The sequence below is a fragment of the Rhinatrema bivittatum genome, chromosome 4 (genome assembly GCF_901001135.1).
Source record: "Rhinatrema bivittatum chromosome 4, aRhiBiv1.1, whole genome shotgun sequence".
In the NCBI taxonomy this organism is placed as follows: Eukaryota; Metazoa; Chordata; class Amphibia; order Gymnophiona; family Rhinatrematidae; genus Rhinatrema; species Rhinatrema bivittatum.
Window position 1 is genome coordinate 243,923,139 of NC_042618.1, and position 23,155 is coordinate 243,946,293.

Here is a 23,155-nt window from a genome sequence, read left to right on the forward strand (position 1 = left end):
TGTTCCATGTAATCCACTTTGAAGTGCCAAAAACAGAATATAAATAGAATAAATAATAATAATGATGAGGTCCATATTCAGTCACTGTCCAGATAGCAAAGTTTTTATCGAACTAAATTTGAAGGTATATTCAGTAGTACAGATATAGCCAGTTATCTTAAAGTTAGCCAGTTAACCTTATTCGGTTAAATTTATGACAGCTCTTCGGCCCAACCAGACGTAGCGGGCTAAGTTTGAATATCGGAGTTAGCCAAGTTATTTAGCCGGATAACTCAACTCCTCCCAATTACGCACTCTGAATGCCCTAACTTAGCTTATTAGTCATATAGGGGTAGATTTTAAAAGGAGCGTGTGTGGCCTACATGTGCGCGTGCTACCCGACACGTGCACATGTAAGCCCGATTTTATAACTTGTAGGAGCGCGCAAGTTATAAAATCAGGGGTCGGTGCGTGCAACGGGGTGCACAATTCTGCACCTTGCACACGCCGAGCCGCGCTGCCTTCCCCCGTTCCCTCCTCTCTAACCTGACCTTCCCACCCCCCAAAATGTTTATCTTACCTTTTGCGCCTGCCGGCACATGATCCTCCAACAGAGCGGCAATGGCTGCTCTGTCGGAGGCATCGGGCCCCGGGACTTACACGCATCCCGGGGTTTTACGTGCGTCGCCGGGCCTTTTTAAAATAGGCCCGGTGCATAGACCCGGTTACACGCGTAAATCCTTTTAAAATCCGGCCCATAGAATTTAGCCAGATAAGTGCCCAAATCTTAATTTAGCTGGATAACATCTGAGTTATATGGCTAAATGCTTTTGAATATAGACCTCAGTACATTTGGAGGTTTAATTTTAGTTACTTTGGTGTATTTATTTTACTGTTTATAAATATATGTATCTATTTCAATGTCTTATTTTAAGAATTCTAATTCATAATATTTTATTTTAATTGTTGATAGCATTGCTTAAGAACATAAGAAATTGCCATACTGGGTCAGACCAAGGGTCCAACAAGCCCAGCATCCTGTTTCCAACAGTGGCCAAACCAGGCTACAAGGACCTGGCAAGAACCCAAATACTAAGTAGATCCCATGCTACTGATGCCAGTAATAGCAGAGGCTATTGTATACAGGAGGCTATTGTATACAGGAGGCTATTGTATACAGGAACTCCCGGTATATAAAAACTATAAATAAATAAATAAGTCAATTTGATAAATAGCAATTAATGGACTTCTCCTCCAAGAACATATCCAAGCCGTTTTTAAACCCAGCTACACTAACTGCACTAACCACATCCTCTGGCAACAAATTCCAGAGCTTTGATTAGTTTTAAATGTGCTACTTGCTAACTTCATAGTGTCCCCTAGTCCTTATATTATCTGAAAGAGTAAATAACCAATTCACATCTACCCATTCTAGACCTCTCATGATTTTAAAGACCTCTATCAAATACCCCCTCAGCCATCTCTTCTCCAAGCTGAACAGCCTTAACCTCTTTAGTCTTTCCTCAAAGCGAGCTATTCCATCCCCTTTATCATTTTGGTCGCCCTTCTCTGTATCTTGTCCAGTGCAACTATATCTTTTTTGAGATGCGGTGACCAGAACTGTACACAGTACTCAAGGTGCGGTCTCACCATGGAGCGATACAGAGGCATTATGACATTTTCTGTTTTATTCACCATTCCCTTTCTAATTCCTAATATTGTTTGCTTTTTTGACTTCCATAACACACTGAGACTACGATTTCATGTGCCATTTGGATGCCCAATCTTCCAGTCTCGCAAGGTCCTCCTGCAATTTATCACAATCCGCTTGTTATTTTACTACTCTGAATAATTTTGTATCATCTGCAAATTTGATAACCTCACTCGTCGTATTCTTTTCCAGGTCATTTATACATATATTGAAAAGCACCGGTCCAAGTACAGATCCCTGAGGCACTCCACTGTTTACCCTTTTCCATTAACCATTTAATCCTATTCTCTGTTTTCTGTCTTTTAACCAGTTGTAATCTACGAAAGGACATCGCCTCCTATCCCATGAATTTTTAGTTTTCTTAGAAGCCTCTCATGAGGGACTTTGTCAAACCCTTTTGAAAATACAAATAAATTACATCTACCGGTTCACCTTTATTCACATGGTTATTAAACCCTTCAAAAAAATGAAGCAGATTTGTAAGGCAAGACTTCCCTTGGATAATCCATGTTGATTGTGTTCCATTAAATCATGTCTTTCTAAATGCTCTGTGATTTTGATCTTCATAATAGGTTCCACTATTTTTCTGGCACTGAAGTAAGGCTCACTGGTCTATAATTTCCCGGATCGCCCCTGGAGTCCTTTTTAAATATTTGGGTTACTTTGGCCACCCTCCAGTCTTCAGGTACAATGGGTGCTTTTAATGATAGATTACAAATTTAAACTAATAGATCTGGAATTTTATTTTTGAGTTGCTTCAGAACTTTGGGATACATTTCATCAGGTCCAGGTGATCTGCTACTCTTTAGTATGTCAATCTGGCCTACTACATCTTCGCGGTTCACAGTGATTTTCTTGTTTGTTTTATAATCTGGTATAGGATTAGGAACATCTAGAATTAAGAATGTATGTTAAGTTGATATTCTTGCTGTAGACTATTTCTACTTATTTTATGTATATTACTTTATAGTCCAGATCCCTTAAGAGAGCACAGTTTACATTTCAACAAAGAGATGGAGCATGGAGTCCCTGTCCCAAGGCATTTAGACTATTTTTTAGTTCAGACCTTATTTTTTTGGTCTTTTTTTCCCCTCTATTTCCACTCAGACATCCTTCCTAGGTGGCTCAGAGGACATTTGTTCATATTATATTCATTTATAAATGTGATGCCTATATGAGGTTTAAGTAAATAGAACCCTGCTTCTCTTAAATTCAAGATGTGGATGCAGCTAAGAAGGAGGAGCTTTAAAATCATTAAACATTAATATCACCTCCAGAATAAAGTAAAAATTGGAATGAAAAATCAGCTTTTAATGACTTTCCTTGTGTAATTTGATTGAACCCAGAAACTTTTATGTTAGTAATATTGTACAGTTCTAGTAGATGTGATGGTCATGGAGAAAACTGTATCCTTAATAGGTTACGATACCTTTTAAAAGGACCAGCGAAAGTATTTCAGTTAGCTATTCCTTATCATCCTGCTAGACCAGTCCAGACATGTGGGTTTATACCACCCTACTAGCAGACAGAGATAGAGGACACAGTCTTTTTCAGTGACACTGTTGGTAGATAGGATGGTGCAGCATAAGCAATTGCCACTATTCTCTGTCTCCAGCATATAGCAGCGCACATGGGATTAGTACAGCAGGATCTCATCCCCCAGGTTGGGCCTGCAGCCTCAACTGGTAGTATGTATTAGCAGCTTTGTTCATAGGTTAACAATTGTCACTGTTTCTGTGGCTGAGCAGGTTTTGGCTCTTAGGGTAACAGTGCTTTATTAGTTCCCTAGTTGGGCATTTTGGGCCAGGTTGAATGACCCCTCTTAGCTGGCTCCCACGTCTCTTTTGGGCCTGATTGAGCTTTGGGGGTAACAGGCTATCTGAGGGGGGGGGGGATGATTCCCCTTGAGGACACCCCTTTCTTTTCTTGCTTTCTCTCCTATTTATTTAGCTGCCTCTGGCTCCTGATTAAAGTTATTGACAAAAAAAAAAAAATCTTAGGAGAGAGAGAGGCAGCTACAACCAGAGAAGCAGCATTTTTGTTGTCGCCTCTTAATTTTTTATGTATTTTGCAGCAAAACGTCTATGCATTAAGGAGACCTGGTAGGGAAGGGGGACCCAGGGAGCTATCCCTAACCTCTTATTTTCTTCCTGGCCTTTAATAGGCAGGATCTTGAGGTGAATAGAGGGACATTGGACATTCTAGTGGCTCTGATTGGCCAAGAAGACATAGTATGCAGACCTGACAAGGTTATAGCTTGGTGCTCCTCTGTAACTCCTCAGAGCTAGAAGCCCTTTTACACTAAGGTCCAATTTTCAAGGAAGATCCAACTCCATTCTGGCCCTTGAAAGATCACAATTGCACAGGAAGGGGTACGCTTCAGAAGTGATTTCTACCCTATTCAACATAAGTAAGAATTCCACTTTGTTTGGCTTGTGTTCGGATCTGGCATTTATTTCATATTGCTGAGGGGATTTTTCAGTTTCGCCCTAGTGAGCGGATATCTCTCCTTTCTTAACCTTCCTGCAGAGAGGCTTGATCAAGAGCCTAGCTCTTAATTTGTACATGTTCCCTGACCTGAACTTGAAGGGCACTGGTTATAATACTTTTGAAATAAATTAATAAAAATAAATTAATTCCCTGAAAGTTCAGGTAGCAGCTGTTTCCTGTTAGTGATGATGGATCCAGGAGACATTGGTAGTTTTGAATGTCTTGCCTCCTTCATGCAGTTAATCATATTCCCCCTCTTTAGGGCCCTAGTCCTCCAGTAGGACCTTTATCTTGTTCTTTGAGAACTGATGGGTTCCCCCCTTCAAGCCTCTTAAGCATATATCTTTTAAGGATCTATTGTTGAAAACAGTATTTCTGGTGGCCATTTGTTCTGCCAATTGTATCTCAGAATTGCAGGCGTTATCTTGCAGAAATCCTTACTTAGTGTTTTCCAAAGAGTTTGTTTCTTTCTGATTGGTACGGTCTTTCTTTCGTAAGGTCATTTCAGCCTTTAATCTAAATCAGGCGATCTCTGTTCCGGCATTCTCGGAGGAAGAATGTTAGGGTAAAGATAGATTTTCTTTTTCTTGGATGTTTTTCATGTCCTCCTTGGGCAGGGGTGGGCAATTCCAGTCCTCGAGGACCACAAACCTGTCTAGGTTTTAGGATATCCTAATGAATATGCATGACATAGATTTGCATACAACTGAGGCAGAATGCATGCAAATCTCTCTCATGCATATTCATTAGGGATATCCTGAAAACCAGATTGCTTTGTGGCCCTCGAGGACCGGAACTGTCCACCCCTGTCCTTGGGCATCTAAGTAACTAATTCCTTTCGGAAGTCTGACAGGTTGTTTGTTCTTTTTGGGGGGCCTTACAAGTGTGAGGCAGCTTCCAAATTATTTTTGTCCAGATGAATTAAGAAGCTAATTTCCTCAACTTATTTGCTGAAGGGTCAGCAGGGTCTGGAGGCTATTCATGCTCATTCTACAAGGGCTCAGGCTTGCTCTTCGCAGAGGCTACAGCCCTTGATCCAGTGGAAATTTGTAAGGCAGCCACTTAGTTTTCTTTTATTTATTCACTAAACATTATAGGTTGGATGTACACGCCAAGGAAGATGCAGCCTTTGGGACAGGCATTCTCAAGGCTGTACTGGCTGCTTCTCACTCACATTGGTATAGGCTTGGCTACTTCCCATGCATCTGAACTGGATGATAAGGAAAGAGAAATTTAGTCTTACTTGTTAAATTTTTTTCCCCTCTCCTCTGAGACCTCCCCCATGAAATCAGGGCTGTGTTGTCATAATCACTGGAGGGGAGGACATTAAGTAAAATTACTGCAATAGCATATAACTTCAAAAAGGGAGACTATGACAGAATGAAGAAATTAGAAATAAAATAAAGGAGTAATTGCAGAGGTTGTTTTCATGAGGCCTGGATATTTAAAAATACCATCTTGGAAGCACAGATAAAATATATTCCATGGATTAATAAAGGCCAAAAGACCAAATAACTGCCAGCATGGTTTAATGGTGAGGTGAAACAGACAGGTAAAGCTGAAAGCAGATCAAAATAAAGAAAATAGGTGAGAGTATAAGCACTGGCAAATTAGATGTAAAACAGGCCAAGAGAGAATTTAAGAAGCTTGCCAGAGAGGCAAAACTAATAATAAAAACTTGTTCAAGTACATTCAAAGCAAAAGGCCTGTGAGGGAGCCAACTGAGCGAAAGTCACTCAAGGAGGACAAGAAAATAGCAGAAAAACTGAATGAATTATTTGCCTTGGTGTTTACTGAAGGGGATGTTGGGAACATACCTGTTGTGCTCCCCGGCCGCTTCCGCAGCTACTCCATCCACCAGCACCGGGCTCACCGCCTCTGCGACCTCAGCCAGTTCGCGGTGTGCCTGGCTTCCCCACTCGCCTTCGCCCGACCAGGCCTCACAACGGAGCTCCCGCTGGGGCGCCGCGTCTTCCTGCTCCTCGGCCCCGCCCCCTAGGCGCGTGTGCAGCCAGCATCATCCCATTTAAAAACCCAAGCGCAGGAAACCCGGATCCGCTGCTCCCCGATGTCACTAGCTTGCAGTATATTAGGCAGGGCTCATTCCCTTGATCCCTGCCTTGGCAATCGCGTCAACACCATGAGTGTTTCTAGTTTGCCTCTGTTTTCCAGTCTTGTTCCAGCCTTTGTCCAGCGTCCTTCTGTTCCAGTGTCCTTTGTCTCCTCATCTCCCCAGGTAGTACCTTCGGACTGTCTTCTCGGTACTGACCTCAGCTTTCCTTGACTAAGTTTGACCGCTGCCTGCCTCTGATCTTCTGCCTGCTTCTATGACCACGTCTGCATGCTGCCTGGAACTGACCTCTGCCTGAACTTGACCACGTCTGACTGCCTCCTGGAACTTGACCTCTGCTTTGCCTGACTATCCATGGACTGATTATTGGCTCTGACCCTCGCATTGGCTGACCATGCTTCCTTGAACCTGGCCTTGATCCTTGCTATACATTCCAGAGACATTCTTCTGGCCTTCTCAGGCACCCAGGACTTCCGGCCTAAGTATCGACTGTGCACCCTTGATCGTGGTGGGCACACCCTTGAACTTCCTATCAAGTAGATCCTGCGAGGCCCACCTAAGACCAGGTGGCCCAGGTACCCAGGGGCTCAACCCGGGGGTACCTAGGGTTGCTAGTGGCGAAGCTCCAGCCTGCCTCTGTATCCTCTTCTGCTCCGCCTCCTTGTGGCAGGCGCTCTCTGGGTCCGACCAGGGAGCCTACCAATCCTGCACTAGGCCAAGGGTCCACTTCCTGGTGCAACAATACCCACATCTGAAACATTCATGGTGGTGATTCTGAGCAAATAAAACAAATCTCTGTGATAATGGAAGATGTAATAGATGAAATTAAGAAAGTAAAGTGTAACAAGTTACCAGGACCAAATGGCATTCACCCCAGAGTGCTAAAAGAAACATGGAATAGCAAATAGGTTACAAACCACTAGTAACATATTTTATACAGCCACAATACTTGAAGGGTGGCTAATGTAAAGCTGATTCTTAGAAAGGACTCCAAGGGTGATAAGGAAGCTATAGACTGATCAGCTTGATGTCTATGCCAGGGAAAGTGGTAGAAGCTATTCTTAAAAACAAAATCACAGGCCATATAGATAGATATGACTTAATGGGGAAGAATCAATATAATTTTAGCAATCTTAGATTATTTTGAAGGTGTAAATAAACTTTTAGAAAAAGGTAAGACAGTTGATATAGTGCAGGGATCAGCTGCCTATGGCAGCTGATCCCTGCACTATATCAACTATATCACTATTGACATGCACTATATCAACTATTGACATGCAGCAGCAGCTGATTTGTTGCATCAGGAGAGGGTATCATGATGTTACGCTGAGACCCATGCCTCTCATGCATAAATACAGCGTTGCAGTGATAACATGCCCGCAGGGTTCCCAACTCCCGCGGATTGAAGAAACAACTGCTGCAGGATGAAAGAGGCCAGGGAGCTTCAGAATAAAAATATTATTGGTGGTCGAGGTCACTTTTCCTTCATAGAAAGGCATGGGTGGCAATAGGACAGCTGTTGTGGAGCGCTAGGAGAGCGGTCCACTTACCAGGAGATGTATGTTCTTGGGCCACGGCTCGACCCCAGAGGAACTCTGAAGAGGTGCCGAGCATGGGCTGGACAGGAGCGAGGCTGGACTGAAGAGAGATGGCCGGAGATACTGACCCTCCTCCGGACCTGCACGCTTCGGAAGACCAACAACGCAATGGTGGTCTTATGAACAGTCCTCTGACCGTTCCAAGCCCTTTCAGACCTGCCGCAGGGTACGGCAAGAAGCAGCAGGCCGGATGGAGGCCAGGGCAGTGTTACCTTAGATATTTCCTATGCTTAAGGAGTGATCTAGCAGGAAGATAAGGAAGGTGAGATTTAAACTTACCTCTTTATTTCCTTTCCTCAAGTCCTGCTAAACAAGTCCAAAACCCATCCAGGAACACCATGCTGCCAAAACCTGACACTAGCCGGGAGCTATGCGCTATCTTGCCTACCCTTTTCTCCCCTTCAACCCATATCCCATGGTAAGGGGCATAGGAAATAAGTGCCATCTACAGTTTTCTTGGGGGGAAAAATAAAGTGGAAGGAAGAGGATTATAGCCAAATGGAGCAGGAAAGCACCTAGAGAAGGTTACTTGATCTTTCTTTCTTCCTCCTGCTCCTTTATTTCATAATTAATGTTTATGGATATTCATTCCAAATTAGGATAGGGTAGTTGTCAACTTTTGTTTTGACAAAAGGTTACTGCCAAGTACCAAGGGACACACCTTCCTTATAGGTACACATGAGAAAAAGGTGTTCACTCTGTCTCCAGCAGTTGTGGAGAGGGAAATTTCCCATACATCAGAACTGGTCTAACAGGACTCAAGAAAAGGAAATTAACAGTTAAGTTTAAATTTCACCTTTTTTCCCATTACTTTGACATAAGGATACTAGCTTTTTATTTTCAAATTTGACTGCCTTTCCCAAATGGCTACAAAGCAGTGTACAATAAAAACAAATACAAGTTGTATAAAATAAAATAAAATATAGTCACAAATAAAATTCATTCAAAGGCTTTGGTGAATTATTAAGCTTTTTTGTAAACAAAAAAAAAATTTAGTGATCTAAGTGCATATAGGAGTGTATTCCAAAGAAATGGACCCACATAGGAAAACACTCTTTATCGTGTAAAAAACCAGCTTGACACCATCTGGAATTTTCAGTTGTGCTTGCCTGTGCTGCAGCATCCTATATACCACTGATGATGTCACTGAAGAAGATTGTGCCCTCTGCTATAAGACTAAATGTCTCCGTAGTACTAATTTAAGTGCATTGGGAAGAACTCATCACATAGAAAAACAGAGAAATTAAAAGTCTATACAGGCAGACTTTATTGTTCAGATATTGATGCTCTAACAAAGCTATCATGTTCATTTGATTGGGCTAGCAGGGCTGGTCTGCTCCACGAAGACAGAATACTCAAGCCTTGGAACAGAAAGAAATCAGTTGCCTCTATTGCAGACCTTAAATCACTGCTGAAAAAGTGTCTAGAATGCAATGTCTGTCCAGCTCCTGAGGCCAAGTCACCTGAGCATGCAACCTTGGGTGGTGGGGTGGGAAAAGTGTTGTGGGAAGGCGTATCAAAGAACATAGCTTTTTTGTGATCCTATATTTGAATCTAACATATTTTAATATTGGTAAAGGCTTTTTGTGATCAGCAGTTTCAATTATAGATAGATGGTAAAAGGGATAAGCAAAACTAAATTTTGAGGGTGTAGTAGAGTAGCGGTGTTTCCTCCAGCAGATGTGAAAAATTAAAATGGGTAAAGATAACTGGAAGCTCCATGATATGTAGCATTATTTGCCTGTGATTACATCTTTGCTTCCATAAGACAATACCAATAGAACACTGAGCTGATTCAGCAATTGTTTTAGGCATACTGAAGCATATAAAAACAGAAATGTATGTCCTTGTTTTAAAAAAACTGGTCAGATTTTGTCTACCTTTGAATGTTTTTCTTCACATAGGGAAAGAATGATAGTAGAATGAAGTATTTCCCATTGTTTAGTCTAGTGCTGAAAAGTTCTGCAAATGTATTTTCAGTAGTAGCTACTTAGCAGTAGTGCTAGGTACTAAAGGAGCTTGGTCATGTAAGCAAGGAGAAATGACTACCAATATAGTGAGAATCAGAGATATGAGAGGACAAATAGTAGAGGAATTAGGGAGAAAGCAGAGAAACATATTTGTCCTTAGTCATCTCAAACTTATTTCTACTGAGTAATTTTTATCAAGTTATTGTCAGGTTAATAATAAAATAAGTAATTACTGCCTTTTTGGTGAAGATAGATTTTATGAGCTATGAGGAAGAAAATGTGTGTGTTGGAAAATTGAGAGAAGAGACAATGCCTGTGAAGACTATTTGATTATATATATGTCCTGGCTTACAGATAACAGTAAAGAGATTGTTTTCTCTTCCCCTTAAGGTTAAGCTTTCCAGTCTAAACTTGGATGATCATGCAAGGAAGAAACTCATTAAACTTGTAGGAGAGCGGTACTGCAAAGGCACAGATACGCTTACCATCACAGCAGACAGGTATGGTAACACAGGAGAAAATATTAGAAGTGTGGGGCACTCTCCAGGGCAGCAAGGGCATGCTGTATTCATGTTAATTCTTATGTTACAAAACTCAAGTTTCTTTTCGGACACAAAATACACAGAGGCGGTGTGTTTACTACCAGCATTATATTTTTCTGTTTTCAACTTGGTTTCTTTCCAAGTCATAATTTTTAAAGCCGAGTAAGTTATTTGGTAACAACAATGTACATGCATGAGAAAAGAGGCTGCAGCTGTAAATAAATGTTTTAGGAGTGTGCAGACTGAAGAAAGTTGTTATAATAAACATTCAATTCATTTTTACATGTAGCCGCTGCTACTATAGTATAAGTACAAAAGCTGTTTATTGCATGATATAAAATTTTAAAAAGTAATCCCAGAAGTTACAACAGCTGCAGTATTGGTATATTCTTTGAATAATAAAATGGTGTTCACTGTAAGATTCATAGCTATGAGTTTATTGACTTAACAAGAATGTTTTAATAACTCTAAAGATTTGCCTCATGGTTGCTTAGTTTTGTATATGTGTGTGTATACATTTTACACACACACACACATACACATATTTGAGAGAAGATCTTTTTGGAAGAAGTATTGTCCTAGCATTTTGATATTTCTACTGCTGATATCAAATGGAAGAAGGCTAAAATTGCCCCAAGTACCACTGGAATGTTAAAAACCAGAGATGGTCAAAAGTCTTCCTTCAAGGACAGTTCAGTGCCAATGGCAGAACTGACCACTATCATGCAGAATACCCAGTATCTGATTATTGGGCTTGCATGGACCAGAGATGCTGCAGTTGCATAGTCCACAGAAGAGGAGCCAGGAGGAAATCCTAGCTATTGTGCAACAACAGTACCTACTAGTGAGATTCAAGATGCAAGCTTACTGGATTTCAAAGGGAGCTGCAGTCTATAGATTCCTACTGAGGACTGTTCCTGTGATAACTGGGTGCTAGAAAAAATGGTTCTTGATTAACATATGTAAATCCCAGGGGGGGGAGGTCACATGTTGTGGTGATCTGAGATTGATGTGTCTTTCTCGCCTCTGGGTGCTATGCTCCTGCAGTTGCCGGCAATCTGACCCGCAGAGGTGTTATTCCTGCCTCATCCCTTTCTCATACATCGGACATATGTCAGTTGTCCGATTCATGCAAAAATCACATTATGCCGGCTAAGGCAGGGAGAAAGGAGAAGGATAAACCATGTGGCATGGAAACCAAGATGGCGACTGCAAAGGACGATGCAGAGGACATGATGCTTGCTGATATTAAGGAGGTAACTCGAGCAGCCCTGGGCGAAAAATGAAGTAGCATCTCCGAACAAATAACTTGTATATAGACTCCAGTTAGTAACCTGCTTAAGCCTTTATATATAAGCCTTTATTTATAGACCTGTATATATATATATACCTGTAAATATCCTGTTACAGTTGTTTGATTGCTTTAATTTCTTTGCCCTCTGCTCTATGTATATTCCTCCCTGTTTCCCCTCCCCGTTGATTGTAATTTCAGCCTTTCAGTTACAATGTGAACCGGTATGATGTATGCTTACTAATGCCGGTATATAAATGTTTCAAATAAATAAATAAATAAATAAATAACTGATCTCAAATCGACTATTTCTGATCTTAACCCATTTCTGGAACAGACGGAAGGCCGTGTCTCTTTATTAGAAGGTGATGTGTTTGCCCTTACAGTTAAACACATTAGAGAAACGAGTGGCTGAGCAGGCCGATAAACTTGACTATCTGGAAAACAGATCACGAAGATCTAACCTGCGATTCTTTGGCTTTCCTGAGTCTATAGATAAGAATCTAAGGAAAGTCCTGCTAGATTTGGTTACCTGAGGTTCTGTATCTTCCAGATTTGCGTGGGTCCTTAGAAATCGAAGGGCCCATCAGCTGGGTGCCCAACGGGAAGCGGATTCATGGCCTAGGGTAGTCATTGCAAAAGTATTGAACTTTGCACTTAAGCAACAGATTCTACAAGTTGTGCACAAAGTACCAAATCTCAGATTTCAAGATCAAAAGATCTGGATTGCGCAGGATTATTCGGTACGGGTCTCAGCGCTGCGGAGAGACTTTTCACCTATTTGTGCATCGTTGATTCAAAAAGACATTTGTTTCACTCTTCAATTTCCTGCCAAACTGAGAATTTGATATAAAGAGCAATCCACGTTTTTTGAGACCCGTGCAGAGATGGAAAAGTTTTTTGTTTTTGCTGCTTCTTTTTTTTTTTATTATTATTTATTTATGCACTTTTAACAAAATATAGACAGTAATTTCCACTTGTCAATGATATGGTCATTACAGAAAAATATTTAAACAGGAATGCCCAAAACAAAAATATATAATGGCCCAGTTACATTAATACAGCAATCAAAGATAGCAAGAAAATCTTTCTTTAAACAGGCCAACATATAAATTTTAAACTGTATTTGACCTTTAATAACGAATCCGGAGATCCAAGACAGATAATTTTCCTATAATCGCTCTATTATTAACTTCCCGATTAATAAGGGGAGACTAAATGCTTGATTCTCTATAAACCTGTGACCAAGCTGAAAAATAACTAGAGATTCTAGCATCCAGGAATTTCCTGAGCTCTGGGGGTTCCAAAAACACATATCTCTCATTCAAGTATTTTACAACACATTTGCAGGGGAAATATACAACCATCTGAGCCCCCAGGTTCTTAGCCTCCTGGCTCATCTGTAGGAAATTTCTTATTATTATTATTTGAGTAGGCCTGTTTATGTCCGGGTACATCCACATTTTTGTGCAAAATAAAGCTTTGCTCGATTGCGGAGAAATAGCCTCAGTATGTTATCTCTGTCCTCCATTCTCAGGAATCTTACACACAAAGTTCCTCTTAGTTCCACCTGTTCTTCCATCGATTTTTCTAAGAAATCTGTGATGTTACTCAATTGCTGAGATTGAATTAAATCTTCATTTTTTTCTTTTTTCTTATTAACTATGAAGAAGATTTTTTCAATGGGTGGAATATTTTTCCAAAGAAAGCTGTAGCTTTTCCCTTAAAAATAAGAACATAAGAACATGCCTTACTGGGTCAGACCAAGGGTTCATCAAGCCCAGCATCCTGTTTCCAACAGTGGCCAATCCAGGCCATAAGAACCTGGCAAGTACCCAAAAACTAAGTTTATTCCATGTTACCATTGCTAGTAATAGCGGTGGCTATTTTCTAAGTCAACTTAATTAATAGCAGGTAATGGACTTCTCCTCCAAGAACTTATCCAATCCTTTTTTAAACACAGCTATACTAACTGCACTAACCACATCATCTGGCAACAAATTCCAGAGTTTAATTGTGCATTGAGTAAAAAAGAACTTTCTCCGATTAGTTTTAAATGTGCCACATGCTAACTTCATGGAGTGCCCCCTAGTATGAACACTAGTCTTTCTATTGTCTGAAAGAGTAAATAACTGATTCACATCTACCCGTTCTAGACCTCTCATGATTTTAAACACCTCTATCATATCCCCCCTCAGCCGTCTTTTCTCCAAGCTGAAAAGTCCTAACCTCTTTATTCTTTCCTCATAGGGGAGCTATTCCATTCCCCTTATCATTTTGGTAGCCCTTCTCTGTACCTTCTCCATCGCAATTATATCTTTTTTGAGATGCGGCGACCAAAATTGTACACAGTATTCAAGGTGCAGTCTCACCATGGAGCGATACAGAGGCATTATAACATTTTCCGTTTTATTCACCATTCCCTTTCTAATAATTCCCAACATTCTGTTTGCTTTTTTGACTGCCGCAGCACACTGAACCGACGATTTCAATGTGTTATCTACTATGACGCCTAGATCTCTTTCTTGGGTTGTAGCACCTAATATGGAACCCAACATTGTTAAAGCTTTGCCAACTGAAGACTTTCAAGTATCTCATTTTGGCATTTCCTAGCCTGTCGTTTGAAAAGATAAAGGCCGGTGTGTTTGACTGTCCACAGATTCGGCAGCTCATTAAAGATGAACATTTCGTCGGGACAGTGTCATAACTCCAAAAGAATGCTTGTTTGTCATTCAGAAACCTTGTCAAGGACTTTCTTGGAAATACACAAGCACAGAATTACACCGAAATTGTCCAGAAGCTCTTGGAGAGCTTCAAAATGCTTTGTTGCAACATGAGCATCAAGGTGCATTTTCTGCATAGCCACCTTGCTGACTTCCCGAAAAACCTTGGTGCAGTCATTGATGAGCAAGGAGAACAATTCCATCAAGATTTGAAGGTCATGAAGGCACGGTATCAGGGTAGATGGGATGTACATATGATGGCTGACTATTGTTGGAGCATCAGGCGAGATTGTCCACAGATTGAACACTGCCGGAAAACCTATAAATGTAAATTTTTACCTTAATATGTATGTTTGGTAGCAGAACTTTACTACTTGTACACAGTTTGACTTACAGTAACAATATATAGCCTTTGCATGAATAAAATAACTCTAAATAAACAGTATATTCAGGTAATTTTTTTTCTTTTATTTCCTTTGTTATGTACATTTTGTATGATTTTTGGGACAAAGGGAGGGTATCCTGTACCTTAAAAGTTTTTTTGTTTTTTTGTTTTTTTTAATTTATTTATAGAATTTTTAACCTTCCATACAGGTAAAAACATGAGAGAAAATACAATGGATTGATGCAGTTAACTATCTTTAAACAATTAATATTTTTGAAATATTATTACTTTATACATAGAATAAGATAGCTGCAACATTATTCCATGTAATATTAATGAAACAAAAGACAGCTCCTATTCTTGAGCGATCAAAGAAATTTGGAAAATCTCATTTGTTGTAATGTTGGAAATAGAGACATTAGTGGCATTTATCATCTCAAACCGAAAATCAAGATATACCTTGATTTTGACTTACCAAGGAACCTGAGCTTAAAAAGGTTTGTAAATGATCAGGTTCAAAAAATACATTCTTAACCCCTTGTTTATTCACTATACATTGGCATGGGAACCTAAGAGTAAACTTGGCTCCCATGCCCACCACATCATTCCGCAATGAAATAAATCTTTTCCTACGTTCCTGAGTGGAACGTGTGACATCTGGAAAAACCCAAATGGACTGCCCCAAAAAAGGTATCTTTCTATTGCGGAAAAAAGCTTTTAATATCATTTCTCTATCTTGTGCGAAAACACATTGTATGAACATAGTTCCTCTTTTAGTAGGTTTTATTTCCCCAGATGTTTCTAAGAATTGTGTCAAGTTCATGTCTAACTCAGGCACTTGATCAGTTGATGTTGTAGAAACAGTTTTTGTCATATAAATTTTTGCCAATGTAGGCATCAATTCTTTAGGAATTTTTTAGTACTTCCATCAAGTATTTTTTGAACATTTCTAAAGGAGAAATTTTTTCAAATAAAGGAAAATTGAGTATGCGGAGATTTAAAAGTTAACGTGATAGAGAAAAACTGGGGTCATTTTTTGATTCAGATATCAAAAGTTAGTCAAAAACAAGTGTCAGATCTAACTCAACAAAAATTGCGTTCCCCAGTGCAATTTGCAGCATAAAGATAACCCTCCCCTATTTTGGGAAACCTATAAAGTTGTTTTGAAGGGGGAGATCATGGTATATAGTATTAGTAAGAATAAACAACTAAATAAGTCCATACTCGGAAGGTCAGTTGTAAGAGGTGAAGCAGGCACTAGCACATTGCCCTACTTCATCTAATGAAAAGCGCTATCATGCTACCCTTAATGATCTGAATTCCTATTTACATCTGAGAGCCCAGAGATCTTTACACTTCTCGGAGCATGTTTTTTTTCAGATTTGGGAATAAATCAGGCACACACTGTTGGCTAGGTTTGTTAAATTTTGGAAAGGGAAAACTTTCATAGAAAGTATAAAGACTGATAGTGGGCAGGTGAAGACTAAAAGTAAGGAAATAGAAATATTGAGGACATTTTATGAAAGGTTATATGCAAATGATAGGTTAGGAGGACAAAAGGAGGAAGATGCCTTCTTTAAAGATATTATTTTACCTCAGTAATATCTAAACTGTCCAATCAGTAGCTTTGAAGTAATGAAAGTGATCAGTCTAGTAAATCTCATAAGACTCCTGGCCCTGATGGCTATACAGCGGATTTCTACAAACTGCTGTGTCCCCAATTGGCGAGTCCTTTTAAGTAAATTCTTTATGAATGCTTTTCAGAAGCAAGCCTTTCCATCAAGTTTTAATAAGGCTTTTATTACTGTTCTCGCCAAACCCAATAAAGATCCTGAGGTGACCTCTTCGTAAAGGCCGATCTCATTACTAAACAGTGACTTGAAAATTTATACTTGCATTATTGCCGAGCGGTTGAGTACTGTAATCCCTTCAATAATTTCATGACAAGTGGGGTTTGTTTAAAAAAAAAAAATAGGGCAGCGAGTTCTCATACACTTTAACTACTTACTACTAAGGAAGCGTGCAGTCTGTCGCATACCCGGGCCTTGGCTACAGGCCTTAATTCAGAAAAAGCTTTTGATAGGGTGTCTTAGGCCTGCATGTTTTTGGTTTTGAGAAGATTTGGTATATAGGGTCCCTTGCTGACATACATTTTCCTACTGTACAAGACCCCGTCTCAAACATTTTGGTAAATAATACGATTTCCGACAATATACACATTCGGAGGGGGGTTTGCCAGGGTTGCCCACAGGGTTGTCAATCGATCCCCTCCTAAGGAAAATTGCTTGCAACTCGTCTATTCAAGGGTTTGTAGTAAATAATCAGGAATTTAAAATAGCGGTTTTCGCCAATGATGTTTTAGTTTATTTAGTAAGTTCAGACACTTCTCGTAATGCTGTTTTACAAACTCAACAAGAGTTTGGCATGTTTGATGGACTTAAAAATTGTGACAAATCTGAGGCTATGGATGTGACTGGCAAGCTTCAGGCTAATTGGGAGGGGAATTTTCCCTTGAAATGGGTGGCTGGGGAGATGAAATACTTAGGAATCTGTATCACTGTACATATAGGAAAATTATATTTATTTATTTATTTAGGGTTTTTCTATACCGACATTTGTTTTTAGACATCATATCGGTTTACATGTAACAATGTTTCAGCAACAGAGCTTTACAGTATAACCAATTAATTTTACAGGGTATCAGTATTAACAGCTTAACAGCAAAACATAAATAACTAACTAGATTATATTTGTTTAGTGCATTAGATATGTTATAATATGAAAATAGAGATTACTAAATAATACAGAATAATGCAATTATATCTACAATTGACTGGTAATGTGAATATAGTGATTACTATATGATTCTATTGTGAGACCTTTAAAATGAAAACTTGTTTCAACTCTTCACTCCTGACATGGCTTACCTCTTTCATTACCTGGGGGAATTTATCTTCTGAAAATGGCTTTACTTGTTGCAAATGTTACCCATATGGCTGAGAAAACAGGATATGTTAGAAATTAATAAGAGTGTAGGTTCTTTTTTATTGGGGGGGGGGGGGGGGGAAGCATCCTAGGTTTCCCTTGAAAACTCTGATGAAGATTCCAAAGTCGGGGGAGGGGGGTTGAATTGCCCTAATTTACGTCAATAAAACATAGCTTGTTTATCACGGCATTTGAGGGACTGGATGTTTGAAACCTCTTATAGCACTCCGCTAATATATCTACAAAATTTGGTATGCCCCCTTTCTTTGGGGGCCCTTCTGCAGATTTCACATAAAAACCTGCCAGAAGCATTAAAATGTAATTTTCTGATACTTTCCTGTAGGGCTGCTTGGTGCTGTGTCTATCTTTACAATTAGGAGTAATAAAAACAGCACTTCTGCCAATCCAGGGGAACCTGGAGTTTTCCCCGGGATCTTTTTTTTTTTTTTTTAACTTATTTAACAAATTTCTATTCCAATACACAGGAATACAGAGCAAAGTAAACACACTGTTCCAGTAAAACATCAATAAACATTACAAGCAACAGCAAGCAATAATTCCCCCTTTTAACAAAGCATTAATCAACCATTCTGGTAATATGCATGATAAGGGCATTGTAGCCAATGAGGCTTATTCAAGTTGCAATTATTGCTAATTGAAAACTTTTCCCCCTGGGATCTTTAATCCTATATTTGCTTGCTGAAATCAACGAGACCTTCAACACTTTTCTCAGCTGTTTTCACTTCACGATCAAGTGATCTTAGCTTCCAAGATTTGCAAACAATGTTTGACCTCCCCTCTAAAGATTTTTACGGATACTTACAAGTCCGGCAGTACCTACAAAGTTACTGCAAGAAAATGTTCAATATAGAGGTTTTCCCAAATTAGATGAAATGCTAGGTGGTGAAGATGGCAAGTGTCATATATGCGCTCAATACTATAAAGCTTTTCAACTCATACAGAGTCTAGATGTGGATGATAGCTTGTTGGCAAGGTAGAGCAACATGCCATCCATAGAAGTGTGTGTTGCTGATTTGAATAAATGCTTTGCAAATATAAATTCTATTTAGGAAAACATAAGGGCTATGAGAAGTACAGTATACATTTTTACATCAAGTTTATCTTTCACAAGCAAGAGCATTTTGGATAGGTTTGGTCCCTTCTAATATATGTATTAAATGCTTGGTGGCTAAAGGAAATCTCTTCCATAGTTTCTGTTCATGTGCTGTTATTCAATGATTCTGGAGTGCTGTACAGCACTTCATTATCCAACTATAGGGGTCATTTATCAAAGTGCTATATGGCGTTTTCGCATGTGTTAAGGTGTTTTCACATGCGAAAACGCCTTTAACGTACGCAAAAATGCCACAACGATTAGTGCGATGTAAATTAGAAAAAGGGGAGGAGTTTGGGGCGGGATGTGTGGCCAAGTGGGCTGGCTTCATAATTTGCGAAGCCATATCACTCAGCTTTAACGCATATTTTAACTACACCTTTTTCATAGTGTAGTTAAAACATCACATAGTGCGATAAAGCCATGCAATGGGGCTTTATCGCACTATGTGATGTTTTCACACGTTTTTAGTAGTTTTAAGCTGCTGGAGATCCAGCCTAGCTATCAGGGCCCTTCTACAACCACTGGGTAACATCAAGCTAGGTTGAGAGAACATTGCACAAATCTCATCTTTGTGTGAGTTTCCTCACTCAGAAGGTCATCAAATCTTCACAAGAGAGCACTGTTCTGTTCGTACATGTCACTTTGAATGTCAAAGTGGCCCCTAACCCCTACACTAATACCTAAACCTCACCTCGAGTGACTAGGTAGGCCTCATATAGAGGTATAAATATCTACCTAGTATGAGGGCATTATGGCTAGTCTCTCTCTCCCCCCCCCCCCCCCCCCTCCCGCAGTTGTTGTAGAAGGGCCCTGATAGCTAGGCTGGATCTCCAGCAGCTTAAAATGCTCCCCCCAGTGGTTGTATGTAGGAAATACAATTCTGGCACTTATCATAAAGTGCGAAAAAGTTATCGCAGTTTGCGCTAATACGTAAGATAGTGCACTTTGCGATAAACTGCCTTTTGCCATAAAACACGCCCCTTTTCCTATTGCATGCGATATTTAGTGCATTTTGATAAATCCAGGCCTATGGGAGGTACCCATTCCCCTAGCCCCTGAGAATATGGCTTTTCGGTCTTTGAGGGGGTTCATCCACCTTTTCCTGAATCTAGACAGCTATTTTTGGATAAAGTCGCTGTGGTTGTTAAACAAGTAATCTTTACTAATTGGACAAAGGAGTCAGTAACTTTATTTGACCAATGGAACCAGCACATTTATAAACTGATCAGCTTTGAATAATTAATGGTAAAGAAGGCTCCCTCTTAAAAAAAAAAAAAACAAAAAAAAAAGGCTCAAATGTGGGAAGTTTGAGGAGAGTATATTGACTCCTTACCACCTGATTCCCAAACTGGATTTTTCATTGGTAATGCTCTAGCTGCATAAGACTGTATTCAATATATAACCTGTGACTTGCTTGTGGTTTATGTTGTTGGCCATGTTATTCTGTGCTTTAAGTTACAGAATAAGGCTCTATGGGTATTTAAGAGATTTTGCCTATTAATACAAATCTTTGCCATCTGTTTCTTACTGTACCTGAAGGGAAAGGGAGGGAGGGAAGAGAGTGGAAAATAGGGGAATATAAGGCAATGCTTTCTTTCTTTTGGATCTTTTATCTCTTTTAAGATACTTGTTTTTAATACTTCTATTTACTACTAGCTGTACCTGGCCACGCATTGCAGTGGCAGAGCCAGGTTAAGTGGAAAAGAAAGAAAAGAGAATGGGGATAACCGCCCCCTGCCCCCCCCCCCCGAACATGGACGCAAGAACATCCCCACGCCCCCCCCCCCCTGCAGGCCCGCCGATACCTGTCAAAAATGGTAGTCTGTGGAGCGGGCGTTCGTTCCGGCATGGAAGTATTGGCGCCGGGCCCTCAGCAGCCAGCACTGAAACTGTCTCCGGCTGTTAGAACTTACTCTGTCAGTGGGGTGGAGCAATGGGAGCGGTCGTCTCGCTCAGATAGTAAGGGCGAAGGTGCGCCGGTTGCCAGTCCAGAAAATGGCATTGACGGGCCCTCGCCCTCACTATGTCACATGGGCTACTGCCGCCATTGGCGTTCCCGAGTTCCTAGTAAGGGAGAGAGCCGTCAGCGCCATTGTGATTGCTGGCAGCCGACGGCCGTAGTGTATGCGATGTGTCACGGAGCGGTGTTGCCCCCCCCCCCCCCCCCCCCCCGCTGGAGCAGCCCGAACTATTCTGCCGTTTTGCGTGCATTCGGAGGGTGTAGGCAGTAAGTGGAAAAGTCATGGGCGTGGGGGGTGTGAGGAGGGTGTTTTTGTGTGAGTTCGTAGGGTGTGGGAATTGCAAACATGTGGCATGTGAATGGCCTCCTGGTGTAGCATGCTGGAAATTTGTGGGTTTTTGTGTGTGTTGCGAGGGTGTGTGAAGTAAGTACAATTGGCATTTGTGCGGGGGGGTGTGAAGAGGGTGGATTTGTGTCTGGTCGGAGGGTGTGTGAATCCCAAACATTGGTCATGTGTGTGTGGGGTGTGAGCGTTTGTGCAAGGTGTAAGAGCTTGCGCTTATGTCCAGCAGATGTCGCTGTTTTGTGGAACCAAATTTTAAAACTTTTTTACCAGCCCCCAGTGTGACATATATGTAATGTAAGTGTAGAAGAACCTTGCCATATGTGAGGTGAAGCTTGTGTCCAAATTTGAAAGCAATCGGTTCAGTGGTTGCTGAGATTAGCAATTTCGTACAAACTTTTTAACATTTTTATTTATATAGATTATCTATAATACTTATCACTGTTATGTATATTTTATTATAGTGACCCATGGTGTATATGATATTTATGGACCTACTGTTCTATTATCTTACTGTTATGGGTCTACTCTTTGTATGTTGCCAATTAAAAAAAAAATATATATATATGTGTGTGTATTAATTCCGAGGTGACCAAGAATGAAATACCCATGAAGCCTTGGTTTTGGCACTCCTCTTTCTTTGTCATAAATGGTAGTGAAAAGGCTGGGGATGCATTAAGGAGTGGAGAAGTGGCCTAGTGGTTAGAGCAGCAGATTTCGAACCATTCCTTAATGTGCCACTGCCACTCCTTTTGACCTTGGGCAAGTCACTTTACCCTCCATTGCTTCAGGTACAAACTTGGGACTTGATTCGCTATTCATTTTTCCCATAAATATAGAATGGGAAAAAAGTCTTGGTGAATGAAGCCCTTCCTCTGCAGTTGAATTAGTTTTTTCTTCAGTAGCCTGAAAGGTAGTAACTGTCCAAAATTTGCCGTATAATGCACACAGTTTAGTTGATTCTTTTGGAAAGATTATGAAGACCCTAGAAAGAATATGAGGAAAATTGAAAAATAAGTGGTTCCATACTATAGAAAAAAAAATGTTAGTGGGTTTTTTTTTTGTTTGTTTGTTTTTAAATGTTAGTGATAAGATTACCAATTACTATTTTCTTTTTTAATTTTTTTATGAAATAGGCATTATGAGGATGATTTTATAAGGCTGTGGATAGGGATAAAGTCTGCATTTACCTTTCATGCACAAATGTTCAAAGCGAAAATATGTTAATACTGGAGTCGCTAGAGCGCACAAGAAATCTTACTTAAAGAAATTGAATAAGGACCATCATACTAAGCAATACCAGTCCGAAAACCTTCTTTGCTTTTTAAATAATCATCAGCCAAAAGTCCAGGTATATTTTTTGGTATTTTTTATGCAAATAAAATAAAAGTGAACAAGCACTTAACTTTGTCCTTCTTGTTATCTTTGGGATTAAAAAAAATACCATAGCAAATTTATATACACAAGTTTGCTTTGAAAATCCTGTGTAAGTGAGCTGGTGCTTGCACAAACACAGCCATACAAAGTTACAGTTGTTCTATGAAGGTCATAACTTGTGTAGGGGTACATTAAGTCCCAACACCACTCCTTCAGAATGCCTCTCCGCCATGCATAAAAGTATGCACAAAATCAGGTTACTTTTATGCGCACTAATCCCCAGGGAATTTTATAAAATAATTTTATAACAGCCATTTATATGCACAGAGCTGTTCAACGTGCACAAATGGCATTGGAAATTCAGTCATATAAAACTGGAATGTTTCTGCTGGGCAGTGGGTAGTCAGATTCACTAATTTGTTAGCTGATAGCAGACCCACTAACTCTTACTGTAGATGACTTGCTGTAAAATGGATTCCTAGAATGAGATTTTTAAAGTGGGATGGGATGGACACGAGTAACATGGTCACAATACAAGGTGCTAACCTTATAGTACAAAATGTTGAAAAAAATAGAAAAGAAAATTTAATAGGCATAGGCTGGAAGAAGAAGC

General features: G+C 40.0%; 1 protein-coding gene across 1 annotated transcript in view; it reads left to right on the forward strand.

Annotated features, from left to right (window-relative positions):
* MRPS35 (mitochondrial ribosomal protein S35) overlaps positions 1–23,155 on the forward strand; it is a 157,780-nt gene that overhangs the window by 70,603 nt on the left and 64,022 nt on the right. Inside the window, exon 6 of the mRNA XM_029599983.1 lies at positions 10,210–10,319. Within this exon, the coding sequence (XP_029455843.1) occupies positions 10,210–10,319 (110 nt within the window). The remainder of the gene's footprint in view (positions 1–10,209; positions 10,320–23,155) is intronic.